The 18,030-nt window shown below is 37.3% G+C and overlaps 1 protein-coding gene across 5 annotated transcripts; it reads right to left on the bottom strand.

Moving 5' to 3' along the window:
• Positions 1-61: 61 nt before the first annotated feature.
• Positions 62-16,875, bottom strand: LOC108998027 (exonuclease 1). 5 transcript variants are annotated; one of them, XM_018974453.2, is made up of 15 exons: positions 16,455-16,875; positions 15,462-15,591; positions 6,694-6,817; positions 6,425-6,562; positions 6,095-6,304; positions 5,672-5,847; positions 5,509-5,581; positions 3,998-4,121; positions 3,300-3,496; positions 3,127-3,181; positions 2,688-3,037; positions 2,549-2,600; positions 1,079-1,298; positions 842-987; positions 62-539 (listed from the first exon to the last, which is right to left on the bottom strand). In XM_018974453.2, the coding sequence occupies exons 1-14, from the start codon at positions 16,561-16,563 to the stop codon at positions 903-905; spliced, it is 2,043 nt and encodes a 680-aa protein (XP_018829998.1). In that variant the 5' UTR covers positions 16,564-16,875; the 3' UTR covers positions 62-539; positions 842-902. The 5 variants fall into 5 exon arrangements, with proteins under 5 accessions (XP_018829998.1, XP_018829995.1, XP_018830000.1 ...); XM_018974450.2 differs by having other exon boundaries at positions 15,462-15,581; XM_018974455.2 differs by having other exon boundaries at positions 2,688-2,959; positions 15,462-15,581.
• Positions 16,876-18,030: the final 1,155 nt, after the last annotated feature.

The following is an 18,030-nucleotide window of genomic DNA, read 5'->3' as shown; positions in this document are numbered from 1 at the left end:
TCAGAGAGACCGTATCAGACAAGACTCAACATATGAGATGACAAACCTTGTTTCCATGGCCTATGACTGCCCACCTTATCCTTTGAGCACAAAATATCCTAAACATGCTTCCAAATCCGACTGACTGATGTATCATGAAATACCTCTTCTCTCTCTCTCTCTCTCTCTCTCTAGATATTTCTTTGATGACACCACGACAATTCGTCCAAGTAGCTGCTACTCAATTTTACAATGAACACATTAAAGCAAAAATGGACAGTACAGAATGTAGCAGACCTTTGAACAAAAATAAATCCTTCACTTTCAACACATAAACGTAGAGGGTGAACAATTACAACTGGGAAGAAATCCAGTTCAATCAGTGTTTGTTTCAATCAGAAGGAGCTTCGTATAAATCAAAGCTCAACAACATCAAATGGTCACATCTATCTGTACTTACGGAAATATGATAAGATGACAAACACATCCATCAGGTAGGTGGCAGTGTAACCAAAGCTCTCCAAGTAATTTAAACCATGTCCTTGAGGCAAGTGAACCCTCTACACAAGAAGGCAGAAATAAATAAAGCGAGAAGAAAAACATTAAATATTAGATAACAGGGAAAAATAAGAAATGATATTTGGTGCGCAAGCGCGGCGCAGTTCCTTTGAAAAGAGTGAGTAAATACAGGTTCCACATGAAAAAAAAAAAAAAAACCTAATTTTTTTATAGTAGATTTCACTCTTTTTCAAAAGGATTGTGCGGCACTTGCACATCCACAACTGTATCTAGCATCACTCAAGAAAAATAGAGTTGATTGTCCCAATTGGTCTCACAAAAAATAAAAAAGACTTTAGAGCACCTGTTGCAGCAACTGAGATGGATCTCAGTAAAAAACCATTAGGATTAAATACAATCTGAATTCAGGCTCTACGTGATGCCAAGCCAGCCTTCTGCTTATTTGGTACATATTCAAATTGGCTAAAGTCCATGCCAGCAGCAGCAGGCCTACAGGGAAATACACCAAGTTAAAGATCATAATGCTACAGTAAAAGCCAGAAGGGCAGTAATCTTCAGCATCAGGGTTGTGGTATATTACCTATTGGTACAAGTATTTCGAACATCTTTTAGAGGAGCACGGAGACCACTTGCTCGAGAACCAGATGACGTGTATCTAAATGACGTTATTACTGAAACAAAACTTTCTATTGATTTCTCAGCTATTTCAGAATATCGGCTTAAATGGGAAATGTTGGATCCAAACTTTTCTTCAGCTACTGTCTCTGAAGATGTTGCACTGAGTTCAGGAGCATGGTGACCTAGAGTAAAGAAAAACAAACATATCCAATGTTATGTTCTGCAAAGTTTAGGAACATAGTTTTTCTTTTTTTGGATAAGTTAGGACCATAGTTATCCAGAGTAATAAAGCGGCTAGAAGCATAGTTTTACAGAGTGACAAACTATACAATATATATTTTCTAACATGTTAAAAGCATGGCACAGACAGGCATTAGGTAATATGGAAAAGGCATAAATCTATACGAGTAATCTTAGATAAATTATGCTACTTATAACAGTCCATTTCTAACAGCATCTTAGCTTTTGAGATAATTCTAGTGCAGATTCGTGCACACATGCACCTACATCTGTGAAAGTTTTTGAATTAGGCCACATGAAAAATATTTCTTGATTATAAATAACTTCCTGTTAGTTTATGAATGCAGTATGCATGGAGATCTTAGCAAGAAATAAGACACAAGGCAGCTTATAATGAATGAATGCTAAAATCCGAGAAACGTGATTTTTTGTCAAAAGTGATATTGACATATTCATAAAACCAATAAAAATACAAATGTGATTAATTCCTTATATGGAATTCTTCACTTCAAAATAAAATATGCCTCATTAGCATAATATATATATATATATACCTCATGTATCACTCTGGGAAATTAGCAGAAATTCACCATCTTAAACCCTAGTTGATCTCAATATTAACTTGCTTGGCTTTTGTCAAAACTAACGATCTCAATATTAATACCAGAAATATCTATGCATTCCTCATTTCTTATGCTAGCTGTATAGACAGGTAATTGCCATTCTAGGAGTTGATATGTCTCTATCATAGTAACTTAAGCATTCACAAGCAAGGAAAGGAAACTATTAGGCTATATAACAATTACTTCGAACAGAAATCCCACATTTTACACCTTTTCTAGAGCCAAGGGTTGTAAGGATTACAGCACACAAAAGACTACTAAGATAATGTAGGAGTTCGCTATACCAAATGGCCTTTAGTTCAACTAAATAGATGTGTATTTCAGCATTGATAAATGTACTTTGAGACCATGACAAGGTTCCAAAGCCATCACCATGAAAATGAATGAAATGACAATTAAAAACAGATCAATTGATCAAATAACTTATTTAATGGGAAAGATAATTTCATATAGCAAGACAACAAGCATAAGCTCAAGTACTTGCATCCATGCCTAAAAATGTTGATCATGTATGTCTAATTTAGTAAAGCATAGCTCAGAAACTAATAGCTTTTAACATTGATACATACCATTTTCGGTAAGGGATACATCTCCACGCCTGTGCTTGGGTTGCACATCTTCCTGAAGCAGTTTGAACAAATAAAACATATGAAGATTATATGAGGTATTATCAAAATATTAATAAAAGAATCTAGTTAGAGGACCTACTTTTTTAATGCAGTCATTTAAGGAGCTCTTCCTTTTCCTAACCATATCCATAACATGGTTATTTCTGAAAGAATAATCCTCAGGTATGCTATTCTTGTGTATATCAACAACACCATCATTCTTTGCCTTCTGTTGCTCATTATTTGGTTTTGACTGGTTTTCTGACTTATGCTGAAAGTAAGAACTCCTTATCACAACCTTCCTTGTCTCTGTTCTTGTTTTGCCCTCAACTGCATCTGGAACATTCTTACACTCACGCTCCTTCTGCAATGCTGTACAAGGTTTATGAATTGAATACCTGGGTTGTTGTAGTAGAGTTTGTTCTGGACTTCTTGTCTCAGGGCTCATATCTTTTATGCTCATAAAATACAAGGAAGTGAGTATCAAGTATGAACTCATAATTGAATCTGTAGATCTTAAGAGGAAACCATAACCTTACCATGGGTTGGAGATTCTGAATGCACTGAAATTTTAGTGGCAAAACTATCTTCTACCTAAAAAACAAAGAGAAACCAATTCTGATATCAAAGTAATGCCCAAGAAGCTTTCAGTGACCAACTATCACATAATATTCAGCTGGAATTTGTCACCAATTCCTCTCATAGCACTCACAAGATAGTTTGCAGGAAGGGCAGTCCCTGTGTTTTTGGAGTCAAGCGGGGATTCTGGCAAGCAGTCCATTTTACATACAGCAGCTTCCTCAATGACATTTTCCTCGGGAATAAAAGAAGAATCATCATCTGGACTTGGATGATTAGGTGACATCCGAGGAGCTCTGAATTTTCTCTTTGCTTCAAGGGATGCAAAGCCTCCAGGTGTTAAGAAAACTATATTACTAGAAAGATGAAATGTGATGGAAACATGTGGCAGTCACCAGTGCCATAAACTTATCAACAGTTATTTAGTTTACTTGACCCTATCCTCAATAATATCATACACTTTCCTGCCATAAACCAAAGGCATGCACATACCTGTTTAGCCCCTAAAGCAATAATCAGTTATCATTGTTGGATAAAATAGGACCACAAAAATGAGATAATTTCCATATACGACAGCAGGATGTATCAGCCGTTGATGCGTAAAGGAAATTGGAAAGTTCATCCATTGTGGTTCCACATAAAATGCTAAGATACAAAGCAATCCTTTATGGCAAGGGATGCTCCTAGCATCTTTTTGGCTCTGAAGTATGAACAAATAGAAACTACTGCATTTTAAATTTTAAAATGCGATACATGAATTAAAAAAAAAAAAAAAAGAGAGAGAGAGAGAGAATAATAATCAAACATGAGAACAAAGGCTTCAAAGGATACAGAAATACTTGGTCAAAAGATTCTTCTGAACTGGCAAATCTAGCTTTTTACCCGCTCTTTCAGGATTGAATTGTTTACATTGGGAAGTTCTGTCAAGCACCATGGGAGCAGTAACATTCTCTCCCTGTTAGTTCAAATCTAAACAATTAGTGAGGAGAAAAATCGAAAAAAAAAAAGGTAACAAAATTAATTAGTTCAATTCCCTGAAGTCAAAAGTATTATTTTTCATGTCTGATGCAGTTCAGAATAGGCCAGAAGTATCAAAATGTGTTGCATTAACTTGACACGGTCTCACTATTCTGCTTTGCTACATGAATAAAACTAGTCGTCCCACAGGTATAGTGCATTTTGGGAAACTGTTCAACACACTCTTCATTGTAATTAAAACAAAGGAAATTAATTTGCTGCGAGATGAAACTTAATTGGATATTTAACATAATTTTCGTATTGAAAGGGGAAAATAAAAAAAAGGAGTTTCATAACACCCAAGTGCTTAATAACAACAATCTAAACATTTCAGTATGAAAAAAAAAAGTCATTCACGTCAAAATGACCGAGATTTTAGTCAAACAAAGATTTAACCAGCAAGAAAAGTAAATTAACTACCATAAACAAGACTTGTTCATTCTAATTGTTCCATTTTTATTCTAATTAACTACCATAAGCAGTAAGCCTGGTCATTAAGTTTGAAATTGTTGTGAGTGGCTTGGCTTCCTTCACAGGTAGAAGCTAAGTCCAACTAAAAGTTCGACTTTTTATTCAATTCAGTTTTGGAATATTGTTATCCTCTCCTTTACAATGACTGTTAGCCACTCATTGAATGTGCACAGAACTGAGAAGAGAGAGCTGCATACCAAGATATAGAAAGTCACATGGTAAGAGAGGGCCTTCAGTATTCTGTAAGCCAAAGCCTTGTAGAGAAAAAAAAATCTTGTGCTTTTGTATATCGCGTGAAGGGTATTGGAGTTCTAATTTGATGAAAATTCTCTTGTGTAGTGAGATATTGGCTGATTAGGACTTTGGTATGAGTTATTTTTATTACTATCTTGTATTGCATCTTTTGGTTAATAAAATTCCTTCCTCATTGTCTCCACCAGTGTTTGTAAGTTTTTCAAGTCAAACCATTTATATTTTGGTATTTTGTGTGATTTCTGGATTTTATTATTATCTCTTTTACTTCTTGGTGATCCTAAAATCTGTATTGTCACAACTGAAGTCTGAAATACTGTGGATTAATTGGCAATATGTTTCCATTTTTATGGATCCATAGATATATGTAACTAGTTTGATTAAATATCCCTCACTATATATAGTTATTAGAAAATTTACAATCAAAATTTTCCTCTTGTATTCTGCATGACTTTCTGCATAAGCTTTCCTTTTCCTTTTTGACATGGGCTAAATGGTAAACAAGAGAAAGCAGTTCAACTGAAGCATCCTACAAAAATACAAAAGCAACAGCATTTGAAAAGGGGGAGCACGCATGAGAGAGAGAGAGAGAGAGGATGTACCTGAATTGGAGTTTTCGTAAATGGATCAAGATTGCCTTCTGCGATGCCTTTCGCTGTATGTTTTGCTATTAATGTGTCCCATGTCAAGGAACAATCTCAAGCATTTTAATTATTAGAACAGTGTGGGGAGAATTAGACAAATTGAGCTCTAAGTCAAGGATATGGGCCTAGGAAGTCCAAATCATCCCTGCTGTTATCAGATATGTCAGACAAATGAACAATATCTTCATTGACAGGATCATATACCCGTTGATGCTGGAAAGTCAATATTGCTTTCTTGAATGATTCTTCATATAATGGAGGGACAGAAACAGTGCTGTACCTCAAGTGTTTAATTACCTGTATTGAACCAATCACCATTAGTAATATTTCAGAAAAATAAATTCAAAATTGTCCAACAGAATGCAAAGCAATTCTTCTGATAGTGAAAGAATCTGAAAGCCAATTGAAAACTATAACTTCATCCTGCTCAGAACAAAAGCAGTTCTTGGTATATCTAAATTTTTGTTTCTTTTTTTCTTACTTTCTCTTCAGTTTACATGCACTTGCATAATGCAGTTATCAAATGCACTGATCCTACACTCACCCTGTCGTAACTTTTGAACTTCTTGATTAATGCATGAGCCCTTTTCAGGCCCATTCCTGGTAATGACTGCAAGTAGTCACATCCACTCAGAATACACATCTCTAGAAGCATCTGCTTCGTGAAACCGGCAAAACTGAGCTCCTTGTTCTGCTGTAGCATGGAATATCGAAATTCAACACCTTGCCCAAATTTGTCCATCTTAAAGATGATCTGGTTTTAAGAAAGAAGTTCATGCATCCCAGCCAATTAGCAAAGAGTAAGATTTTTCTAGAGGATAGCAGAAATTGTGATGAAATAAAAATTCAGCCAATTAACTTTTATTGAACTCACTCTAGGACAACCAAATGGTATAAGATCTGAGTCCTCAGTAATAACTGCTTCAACCTGTTTGCCAATGGCCAAGAAGGTCATTTGGGCATCTGCCTCATAAGGAGCCACAATATAAGACACATTCTCCTGTTTTAACACCTTCCACATGAAACCGTGTCAGTGGGAGGCGAGATAACATTAACAATCATCATGTAGAAATAAATCTAATTCACAATCTGATCCTTCAGGAAATTTAATTTTATCTGGTCCTGTAAAAAGCCTTTTCCTACCTGGATTAGTTCATGCGCAATCAAAGGTGAAATATCAACAGCTTTCTGGTAGCACTCATAAGCAGCTGCAGAATTTCCATCTGACTCATGCTCAATACCACGTGCAAGATTTTCCTTCCTCACCCTGCAGTTGTAGGTAAGCAAAATTTCTTTAGTTCAATGTTTGATGACACAGTCATTCAGTGATCAAAATCTTAAGCACAATCCTTTAGATGGTCAAGTATTACTGGTCTGGTCTTAAAAAGATGTCAAAAGTTCAAACCCATTGGGTCTTAGTAAGGAAAGCACTAAAAAAACAAGACAGAGTGTCAAACAGCAGGGAAACTCCATATTATACCTGTTATATAAGCAAAATAAATTTTATCAATACTTAGAGAAAGACATAACCCAAGTACATATGACATATGCAAGAGAAGACACCAATTTAGGAGTTTGAGATAGATACAGGGAAACCGTGAAAACTGAGTCCATTGAAATCTATAGCTATAGCCTAGAGGAACAATAAATTGAAAAATAAATTTCTAAGTTCATCTAGAGAGGGTTCCCAATCTTCGAAGCTCTAGTCATTCATTCCAACCATATTATATCTTTCCGAGGCAGATCAAAGAAACATCTAAAGGAAACTTTTTAATAGAAGAAGTGGAAGGAATGTCAGGTGCGAGAAGTTTTTTTAAAAAAAATCAAAAGCTTAATTTTGCGATTCAAACCCATACAAGAATGTGACAAGCGAAGGTTAAAAAAGCTAAAACTTATCCAAACTGGACCGCTGAATGTTTAGGTTAGAAAGAATTGCACAATGTAGGGTCACTGTATAAACGGAAACACAACGACAAAAGAGACAATCTATACAAACAAGGATTTAATCAAAAGTTCCAAATAGTATACAATCTAGAATGCTTTCTTTATTCCAAGAAGATAGGAGGAAATGGGAGAGATAGGATGCTGTGGAAACATTTGGGGAGCAAAAAATTCTCCGTTAAATCTTTCTACAAAGTGCTGGCAGCTCATCAGCCCATTTGGTTTCCTTGGAAGGGTATTTGGAGAGTCCCCGTACCCACTAAAGTTGCATTTTTTACTTGGACTGCAGCTTTAGAAAAGATTTTGACGGCTAACAATCTAAGGAAACGCGGGATGATCGTGATGGAGTGGTGTTACATGTGTAAAAACAACGGTGAATTGATTGAGCACCTTTTTTTGCATTGTGAGGTGGCAAGGGAGTTATGGGCGGGTATTTTCAGTAGAGCTGGGTTGTCTTGGGTCATGGCCTAAGAGTGTGGTGGAACTTCTAGCATGTTGGAATAGGCATCATCATTGCTCTCAACTGGCAGCGACGTGGAGGATGGTTCCTTTGTGCCTATTATGGTGTATATGGATGGAACGTAATAAGAGGTGCTTCAACAAGGAGAGAACTGTGGGGGAATTATGGAACTTTTTTGTATTTTCTTTAATTCAATGGTTTGCTGCTATTGTATTAAAGGGAGGGAATGTTCATGAGTTCTTGCTTTCTTTTCAGCTTTCTAGAATGTAATTAGGTGTCTCTTTTGTATACTTCTTGTGTACATGGGTTGTGCCTAGTTTCATTCAATCAATAAAGTTTCTTACTTATCAAAAAATAAAAAAAGTATACAATCTAGAGGAACTAGCATAAAATAAGGACTTTTTTACTCTCTCCTCTCTCTGAAATGACTCGTTCCAGCGATCTGCGCCGGAATTAATTCTCTCTTTCGTTCTATTTGAATTTTTCAACGTTTATTGTCGATAGTCTCAAGATGGTGTTCACGAAGAGATTGTTGGTGGATTCAAAAGTTCTATTTTCTCTATCGAGGAAGATAGCTCCATTAGAATCTCGGAGAGGAGTAGGAAAGTTAGTTCATTTACTGGGGCGTGTTGACGACATGTTTCGCACACCGATCACCGGTCTCAACCATCTACAACACAAGAAAAGTAGGGGCTCGGAACAGATGAAACACCTCTGATGCCTAAATCAGTTTCCAGCTCTTAGAGAGAATTTTAGTGTATGAGAGATTGTAAGTCCGTAATTCTAACATGGTGCTCAACTTTTATGGTACTTGGCAAGGTGGTCATCTGTATCCCGTGTCAGAGGTGCTTGTCTTCCGTACGGGGTACCACGTTGTCATCTTTCATGCGACGTGGCCTCCTTAGACTACGTTCCTATGGCAGGTTGGTGAGTGCGGCCACCTTCCATGCGCTCTGTCAGGGACAGAGGTTTGCACCTTGCATTTCGTCAGGGGCAGGGGACCGTACCGGGATCCCTATCTATCTTCCGTGTCTATCCTTAAGAACTGCTTGGCTCTACCAAACCGATATCCACCGGTTTTGAAAATTTAAAAACCGATACCGGACTGATTAACCACCGAAACCAAAACTTCCGCTTTATTCGATTTCAATCCAGTCTTGTTTTTCCAGATTTAAGGATAAACAAAATCATACTCCAACAAAATTTAGCAAATGATTGACCCATATCTCTCATTTTGTAAGTTTTGGCTAAAAAGTTATAAAATTAAAATTAATATGTTAATGTCAAAATTCAAATGTTATATTAAAAATATAAGACTAATTCGTATTATATCATAAATTAAATGTTATATTAAAACTTTTAAGATAATTTTATGTTATATTAAATATTACATTAATTTTATGTTATAAGATTAATAGACATGAATAATAAGATTAAAATTTCATGTTATATTAATTAGCAATTTAGCATATAATATATATAATATAATATAATATAAATAATGGTTTATATATAATATAAAAAATTAAAATTAAAAATATATATACTAGTCCAATTTGGTTCAAACTAATTTTCAAAATATGAAAACCGTTTCCAGACTGGTTTAGAACTGGTTTTGCTTCTTAAGAATTGGTTACGAATCACACCAGTTTAGTCTGGTTCAACCGGTTTACCAGTTTTTTTTACACCCCTAGTTGTATCAAAGTAACGCTAAGGTGAGGGGCTCAAAATCTTTCAAAGATGTTTTGGTGCGTCAAACACATTTTCCGGCTATTCATTCTAACATCAATGGTTGTGGGGTGGACGGTGTAGGGAGGGCCGGTGTGCTCGTCGTAAGTCGCCAGCCTAGTCTTTTCTAAGGTTGCCGATCAGGTGTTTAAGAAGGGTTGTGGTGCTGAGGCCCATGGGCCTTCCCGTTTGGGTGGCTTAAATAGAAAGGAACCGGGTTTTTGTCAAAAGGTAAGGACAAAGTTGGGCCTTCAAAATCGAACCATAATTCTTTACAGTGGCAGGCTAAGCCTGTTGTGGTTTCTTTAACGAGCCATGGAGCTTCTTTTTCGTCAATCTCCCAGAATACATCATTCGCTCCTCTCGCGACAAATCTGACACAGAACTCATTGTCGGTGACGTCTGAGCTCGGGATCAACACTCCAACTACGGTTGGGAAGACTTGTTGTGCAGGAGAGTCAGGGCCACTGCCATCCATGGTTTATGGGGAGTCTTCGATCCCTGTTTAGGTGACGGTGCCTCCATACACTCTCTATCGGTCGTGTTTGGGTCTACCAATGGTGATCAATCACCTGTTGGTGATTCTACTAAACAACTACAGCCTAGGGTTGATGGCGATGGTCTGTCCCTTCTTGAAAGCAATGATGGTGGTCAGGAGTAAGGAGCAAGGAGTAGTGGTTTTTTCGGTAGGAAGCCTTGAGCAGGGGGAGGCCTTTAACAAGGAGGTGGATGTGGATGTGGATGTGGACGTGGTTATGGATGTGTCAGATGTTGTCTCCTGATGAGGAAGGTGAAGAGCAATTTTAGAAAATGGTGAATTTCTCCTATATAGCCGTAGGGGAGGAATAGGAGGGGCCAGGGAATAGAAGGTGTTGGGAGGAGCTTCAGATGGTTTTAGGTGATAGGGATTGTTCAGAATGTTGGGACCAGCAATGGAGGGAAGGTCTCAACAAGCTTGATCCAGTACCTTTACATTCCTTGCCCCTTTTCAAATTTGGGTTCCAAATCCTCAAAATGGGTGTTAAGGAAAGTAAAAGAAATCCAAGATTGTGTGAGAATTTCATGTGAATGTTTTAAAGAGCAATTTTGGGCTTTACTTATTGATATTGAGTCGAGCTGGTCTTCAGCTTCAAAATCAGCTTCAAAACAAGACAGGGAGTTAAAGAGATTAACATGTTTTGTTAATTATGATTCGATGGCAGTGTTGATCATAGTAGATCCAAGGGTAGGGGGACTAATTTGTTTTTATGAAGCCAAAGATTATATCATGAAATGTTCAGGGGACTAAACGATCTTAACAAACGTCTTCGTATTAAGAACTTGTTAAGGTTCTGGAAGGTTGATATTGTTTGTTTGCAGGAAACTAAGTTGCATTGGGTAGATAGAAGTCTTATTAGAAGCTTATAGGGTTGTTCGTATGCGGTAAGGGCCTTTCTCTCTTCTAAGGGGACTTCGGGTGATGTGTTGGTTATGTGAAATAGAAGGGTAGTGGAAAATTTGGAGGAATGTATTGGGGAATTTTCGGTGGCTTGTCATTTTAGAAGTGTAGCCGATGGTTTCGAGTGGGCCTTTGCTGGAATTTATGGCCCTAATGTGGACAGTAGTAAAAGTTTGTTGTGGGATGAACTCACTAGTTTAATTAGTTGGTGGAATGTACCTTGATGTATTGGTGGAGATTTTAATGTCATTCGATTTTCGAGTGAGAAGTCGACAGATTCTAGCTTTACACCAGCGATGAGAGAGTTATCTGAGTTCATTTTTTAGGCTGATTTTGTTGATTTACCTCTTGCGGGGGTGCTTTTACATGGTCTAATAATAGGACTTGGTCCCATTTGGACAGGTTTTTGGTTTCTCCTTGTTGGGAGTCTCACTCTCCTGAGATGTACCAAAAGTGCTTGTCACGTATTTGCTCAGATCATTTTTCTATTCTTTTGGATTGTGGTGATATTCATGGGAGCCGTAGATATTTCAAGTTTGAAAATATGAGGCTTAAGACTAATGGTTTCAAAGATATGGTCAAACAACGGTGGTCTTCTTATCAATTTTCTGGTACCCCTACTTTCATTTTGGTTACAAATTTAAAGGCTTTGAAAAAGGATTTAAATGAATAGAATGAGCAAGTCTTTGGGAACGTGGATAGACATAAGGAGTCTCTTATTGAGGAATTGCAAGGATTGGAGAGTCAGGCCAAGGGTAGTATTCTTTTGGAGGATGGGGTGTTGAGAAAAAGAATTGTTGGAACTGAACTCGAGAAGTTGATCTTGATGGAAGAGATTTCATGGAGACAGAAATCAATGACTCTTTATAAGGCATCTGATTTTTTGGGAAGATCATTATATGATATGAAAATTGATCAGAATAGAGAGCATAGCCTGTTGTGGTGGCAAACAAATAACTCCAGATTTACTGTCAAATCTTTTTTAAGGCATTAATTAGTCAAGGAGTTAAAGACTATCCCTCGAAATGTATTTGGAGGGAAAGGTGCCTAGCAAGATTGCTTTCTTCTGTTGGTTGGTCACTTGGAAAAATATTAACCACGGAGAATTTGAGGAAGAGAGGTTTATTTGTGGTTGATTGGTGTTTTGTGTAAGAAGGATGGCAAATTTGTTAACCATCTTTTTCTTCACTGTGGGGTGGCAACAATATTGTGGAATGAGATTTTAGCAAGGGTAGGCATTGCTTAGATGATGCCTATGCATGTGGTGGATTTTTTGGCTTGCTGGCAAGGTTCAGTAGGATGTAGAGGCAGTGCAGCAGTGTGGAGGATGATTCCCTTATGTTTGTTTTGGTGCTTATGACTAGAAAGAAATGGAAGGTGTTTTGAAGATTATGAACGTTCTATGGGGGAGTTTAGGGATTTTTTGTTTAGCACTTTAAGTTTTTGGGTGAAGAATATTGTAAGGGATGGGAATATTTGTAATGTTTTATTTTAGTACTGTCTTTCTTTAGCTTGTATTTAGGGGTACTCACTTGTATACATCATGTGTACTAGGGCTATGCCTATTTACTTGGAATAAAATCTCTTATTGACTATCAAAAAAAAGAAATCAAGGATTCTTTGGTTAAAAGATGGGGATAAATGTACAAACTTTTTTCATAGGGAAGCAAACTCTCATCAGAGAAACAATGCAATTGAGTGTATTGAGGTTGATGGTGTAGTTTTTTCCGATCCGTCTAACATTAATGAGCATGTTTCTCTTTGCTATGAGAAGCTTCTTAGGGAGCAGCATGGTTGAAGACCTAAGCTGGATGGCTTAGCATTTGATGCCATTGATCCTTTGAGTTCTCAATGGCTTGAATGTCCTTTTGAAGAGGATGAAGGTCTTTCTGTGGTTAGAGGTATGTTTAGAGACAAAGCTTCCAGTCCGGATGGTTTAACCATGGTTTTTTTTTTCAGGATTGTTGGGACATTGTAAGGGAGGAAGTGATGAATGAGTTTCAGGAATTGTACCCTTTTGGTAAGTTTGAAAAAAGTCTAAATGCAACTTTTATTGCACTTATTCCAAAACAGGCGAGAGCTTCTCATGTAAAGGATTTTTGTCCCATTAATCTAGTTAATGGGTTCTATAAAATCATCTCTAAAGTCTTGGCCAATCATTTGAGTAATGTTATGGAGATGATTGTATCAAAATCTTAGAATGTGTTCGTTAAAGGGAGACAAATTTTGGATTCTGTGTTAATTGCAAATGAATGCATGGGATAGTAGAATGAAATTGGGTGAGCCAGGTATTTTGAGTAAGCTTGATTATATGGAGAAAGCTTATGATCATGTTAATTGGAATTTTCTGCTTTACCTTTTGGGGAGATGTGGATTTGGGGGAGGAGGTGAGGATGGATCAAACATTATGTTTCGACTGTCCGTTTCTCAATTTTAGTGAATGGTTCTCTTAAAGGGTTTTTTAACAATTTTTGTGGCTTGAGACAAGGCATTCATTTCCAGCGGTTGGTTCTGGGTTGTTATCAGGTTTTACAATGGGCAGGCATCAAGATGGTTTGACCATGGTTTCTCATCTGTTGTTTGCTAACGATACTTTGTTATTTTGTGATGTTAATCTTGGCCATTTGCAATCTTTTAGAGCATTTTTGCTTTGTTTTGAGGTTGTGTCTGACCTTAAGGTTAATTTGGGTAAGTTTAAAATGGTTCCAATGGGCCAGGTGAGAATATGAGAAGATTGGCAAGAATTTTGGATTGTCAGGTTTTCTCTTTGCCGATTAGATATCTTGGATTTCCTTTGGTGGCCACTTTTAAGGCCAATTCGGTATGGGATGGAGTGTTGGAGAAGGTAGAAAAAAGGTTGGCGGGGTGGAAGAGGTTGCATTTGTCAAAAGGAGGAAGCTATCACTCTTGTGGGGAAGTTTAGGGGAGGAAGCTAAGTTTCATTTGGTCGGTTGGGATAAGATTTGTACTCCCTTGTCGTGTGGTGGGTTGGAGTTTAGAAAACTGAGTATCTTCAATAAAGCATTACTTGGAAAGTGGTTATGGACATATCATCAGAATTGCGAATCCTTATGGAGGGCCATGATTGACTCAAAATATGGGAGTGTGTGTGTGTGTGTGTGTGTGTGTGTGTGTGGGGTTCGTTTAGCGAGGTTAGAGTCACTCATGGTGTGGGGGTGTGGAAGTGTATTAGGAATTGATGGGATGAGTTTGTAAAGCAAGTTTTTTTGTTGTAGGCGATGGTTCCAAAATTTTTTTTGGAATAATCCATGGTGTGGTGATAGGGTTCTTAGCATTGTTTTTCCAGATCTATTTAGTATTTCTCAATATCCGAATGCTTCGGTGGCTAAGATTTTGGACTCTTCTAGTGATTCACCACATTGGAATGTTCTATTTTCTAGAGTCGTTGATGACTAGGAAATAGAGGTTGTTTCTGAATTGTTTGGCTTACTGTATGCTATACATCTTAGGCGGGATGCGAGTGATAAGATGGTTTGGAGGCATTAGGGTAACAAGAAGTTTTCGGTTCGTTCTCTGTACAAGTTGTTTTCTAGGCCAAATGGGGTACACTCCTTTCCTTGGAGGAGTGTTTGGAAAACGTGCCTTCAAAGGTGGCATTCTTTGGCTAGTCTACTTCTTTAGGGAAGATCTTGACCTTGGACAATCTCCTAAAGCGTAGCTTTATTGTTTTGGATTGGCACTTCCTATGTAAGAAAGCTGGTGAATCGGTGGATCATTTATTATTACATTATGCGGTGACTAGGGCGTTATGCTATGAAGTGTTTAATAGAAGTGGAATGACTTGGGTGATGCCTAGGAGGGTGGTGGATCTTTTCGCTTGTTGGAGAGGTTTAAGGGATAATTTGCAAATCGGTGTTGTTTGGAATATGATCCCTTTATGCCTTATGTGGTGTATTTGGGATGAGAGGAATTGTCAGTTGTTTTGAAGATAAGAAACGTTCGGTGGATTATCTTAGACGTTTTTTTCTTTAATACCTTATTTCAATGGGCTTCAGCTATCGTATTAAATGGAAATAGTGTCCATGATTTCCTTGTTTCTTTTTCTAGTTCATGACTTGTAACTAGGTTCAGTTTTTGTATACTTCTTGTATACTTGGCTTTGCCTTGCCACTTGTCTCAACAAAAATTCTTATTCATAAAAAAAAAAAAAAAAAGGGGTATAGAGTTGGATACTTAGCAATCAAAAAGAACTGAAGAACTAATGAGCCAATCCCAACCAATTAGGTTAAGGCTTTGTTGTAATGTCCAGTAGTAAAGTCAACCATGCAGTGAATACTTAAGCAAAACAATTGGAAGTGAAACTTCAAAAGATACTAAGCATACCTGGCACGCTTGTTCTCTTGTTCACTCTTCATTGGCAGAAGACCTCCATCAAATACAAGAATAGGTTTAATGCCACAATGCCGGAGCAGATTCACTCTATGCATGCAATATTCAATGTGCCTGCAGAATGCTGCACGCATATTACATACAACAAGCATCCAAAACTATAGTGACAAGTTCCCTCTATTGATTAGAATTTACAAAATCACTTTCCAACCACACTTTGGATAATTTCTCTGATTTGATGTTGGAGCACAACTTTGTTACCTTGTTCGTTTTTTAACCACTAACTAATGTCAAGTAATTTATAGATATAATCTAATAATCATATTATGATATCCTCTAAGTGAATATCAAGAAACTGTAGAAAACAATATCCTTTGTTATTTAATATATAATTTTTATTGTCCGGGTTCTAAAAACAAACAGCTCCAGCCTAATGCAAGTAGCTGCCTTGATTGATTCAAGTTTCTCACAATTTCCAGCAACTGGAAAGCCGTTTAAGATAAACCTTTCCCCTCCCCAAGGGGGAGAATGATGATAGGCCTCTTGCCTTCTTGCACCGTGTGTTCAGGGCAATAATTGATTACACCTCTAAGTAATTCACCGAAGAACAACTAAAAGATTGAACCAAATGCTCCGTTATAAGAAAACCCATTTCCCTATAACCCCCTTGGCACATACTCCAAACCCATATAGAACAGAAAGATAGTGCGAGAAATGATTTTAGGTATGGGGCATTGAAAACTGCATCAAATGCCCAAGAAAAAAAGACCCATCATCCCGATTAAATTAACTCGGTCCGTCCACAATACACAAATGTCTAAAGCAAAAGAGCCTATTTTATATATGAATTGGACACTTGCAAAGAAAAAATCATTACCCATTATCCCAGATGCCCGATAAACGAAACCCCATCATCCCAAATTTAGCAAAACAAGAGAAACCGTAACGATATATACGTATATGTATGTATAATATAGGCACATATACCTGGTGGTGGGTAGGCCTTTGCAGAGCTCTCTGCTGCAAGACAAGGCGCCCTTGTGTAGCCAAGAATAGGTGTCGACCGCAACAGAACAGCCCTCCAATTCCTTGACATGGATTGGGGCCATGATCGACTTCAGTAGCGGCAAAAGCCCCTGAATCCCCATGTTGCTTCCCAATCTATACGAGGTTTGAGCAGGGAACCGGTGCTTTGTTTAGCTAATGAGAAAATTGCCCCCGGTACCCGAGCATTGAGAGAGAGTTATAAAGCAAATCTGTTCGAGCGACTGTGACCCCGAGATGAGAAGATTGGCATGGCGGGAAATTTCAGCCGGTGAATTTGAAGAATCCCAGAACAGCCATGTTTGGCGCCCGTTTTTGTTTCGTTTCTTTCCTTTGTTCTCTCTTCGTCCCCATTTTATTTTTATTTTTTGGATAGAGTAGTGACCAACACAATACTTTTCACAACATATATTATAGAATAAAGGTATTTTTGTAAAGAGCAGCACTACACTTCTCGAAAAAATGTCCCGAATGGTTGTCTTGAAAAGCACATTTCACTTTTTCATTGTTCTTTTTTTTATGTATTTTTTTAATCATTATAAACATTTTCAAAAAAATAAAAAAAACTCACAACATCATTAAAAAACATTTCATTAATCACTAAGTAAAAAAAAAAAAAACTCATTCAGGACACTTTTTGGGTCCCGAAAGCATTTCTCTTTTGTAAAATAATGTTAGTTTTATAAGGTATTTTACAAAAATACATCTCATTTAAAATATTGTTGTATAAAGTATTGTGTGTTTATCATTTTCCTTTTTGATAAATAATTGATAATATTATTAATAGAGATAGGCGAAGTTTAAGTACACAAAATAGTATAGAAGAGATAAGACCTATCTAGGTTGAAGTATTGGAAGCTAGAAAGTCATGTAAATTCATGTCATTAAAATCTAAAGCTATGGCCTATAGAAATAAAGTACGGAAAAATAAAGTTCTAAATTTTTCTAGTGATCGCTCCTTATTTTCGAAAGTCCGATTGGTGCACTCTTGCCATATACACCACATAATGAAGATCGGGATCATCTTCTACATAGCCTTGATTCGTTGGACTCCTCTTGAAAGTGTCCAGTTAGCCAATAGATCAACCACAATTGTAAACATTACAAAGGATAACTCTGCTCGGTTAAACACTTCAACCCACAAGGCTATAGTTGTCTCACAATATAACAAGAGGCATTCCACTGTCTCAGCTGATCTCTTGCATATGCAACACTAATATAGTATAATTGTTCGGCGCTTCCTCAGGTTGTCGGTAGTCAAGATCTTCTCCAAAGTTGTTGTCCATGTAAAGAAGACCGGTTTTGAAGGCGCCTTATTCCTCTGAATTATCCTCCATGGAAACTGAGTATTTGATGCTTGGGTAAGGGACTTATAGAATGATCGAACCGAAAAAAGGCCCTTACCTGCGAGAGTCCACCACAGCCTATTGGCTTGTTGTCTATTCGACTTCACAGAATATAATAGCATGAAAAAAAGCCTCAAAGATGTTTACTTTTCAATCTTGCACCGCTCTACTAA

The sequence above is a fragment of the Juglans regia genome, chromosome 3 (genome assembly GCF_001411555.2).
Source record: "Juglans regia cultivar Chandler chromosome 3, Walnut 2.0, whole genome shotgun sequence".
Classification (NCBI taxonomy): domain Eukaryota; kingdom Viridiplantae; phylum Streptophyta; class Magnoliopsida; order Fagales; family Juglandaceae; genus Juglans; species Juglans regia.
Note: the sequence above shows the minus strand (reverse complement) of the source record. Positions and strands in the feature narration are given on the sequence as shown.

Bases quoted from the DNA above. Each gene is read 5' to 3' on its own strand.
- LOC108998027 (XM_018974450.2), bottom strand. From the start codon at position 16,615: ATGGGGATTCAGGGGCTTTTGCCGCTACTGAAGTCGATCATGGCCCCA. The intron at 15,582-16,454 runs GTATATGTGCCT...AGCATTCTGCAG, and splicing joins AAAGGCCTACCCACCACCAG to GCACATTGAATATTGCATGC. The intron at 6,818-15,461 runs GTATGCTTAGTA...CTACAACTGCAG, and splicing joins CAAGAGAACAAGCGTGCCAG to GGTGAGGAAGGAAAATCTTG.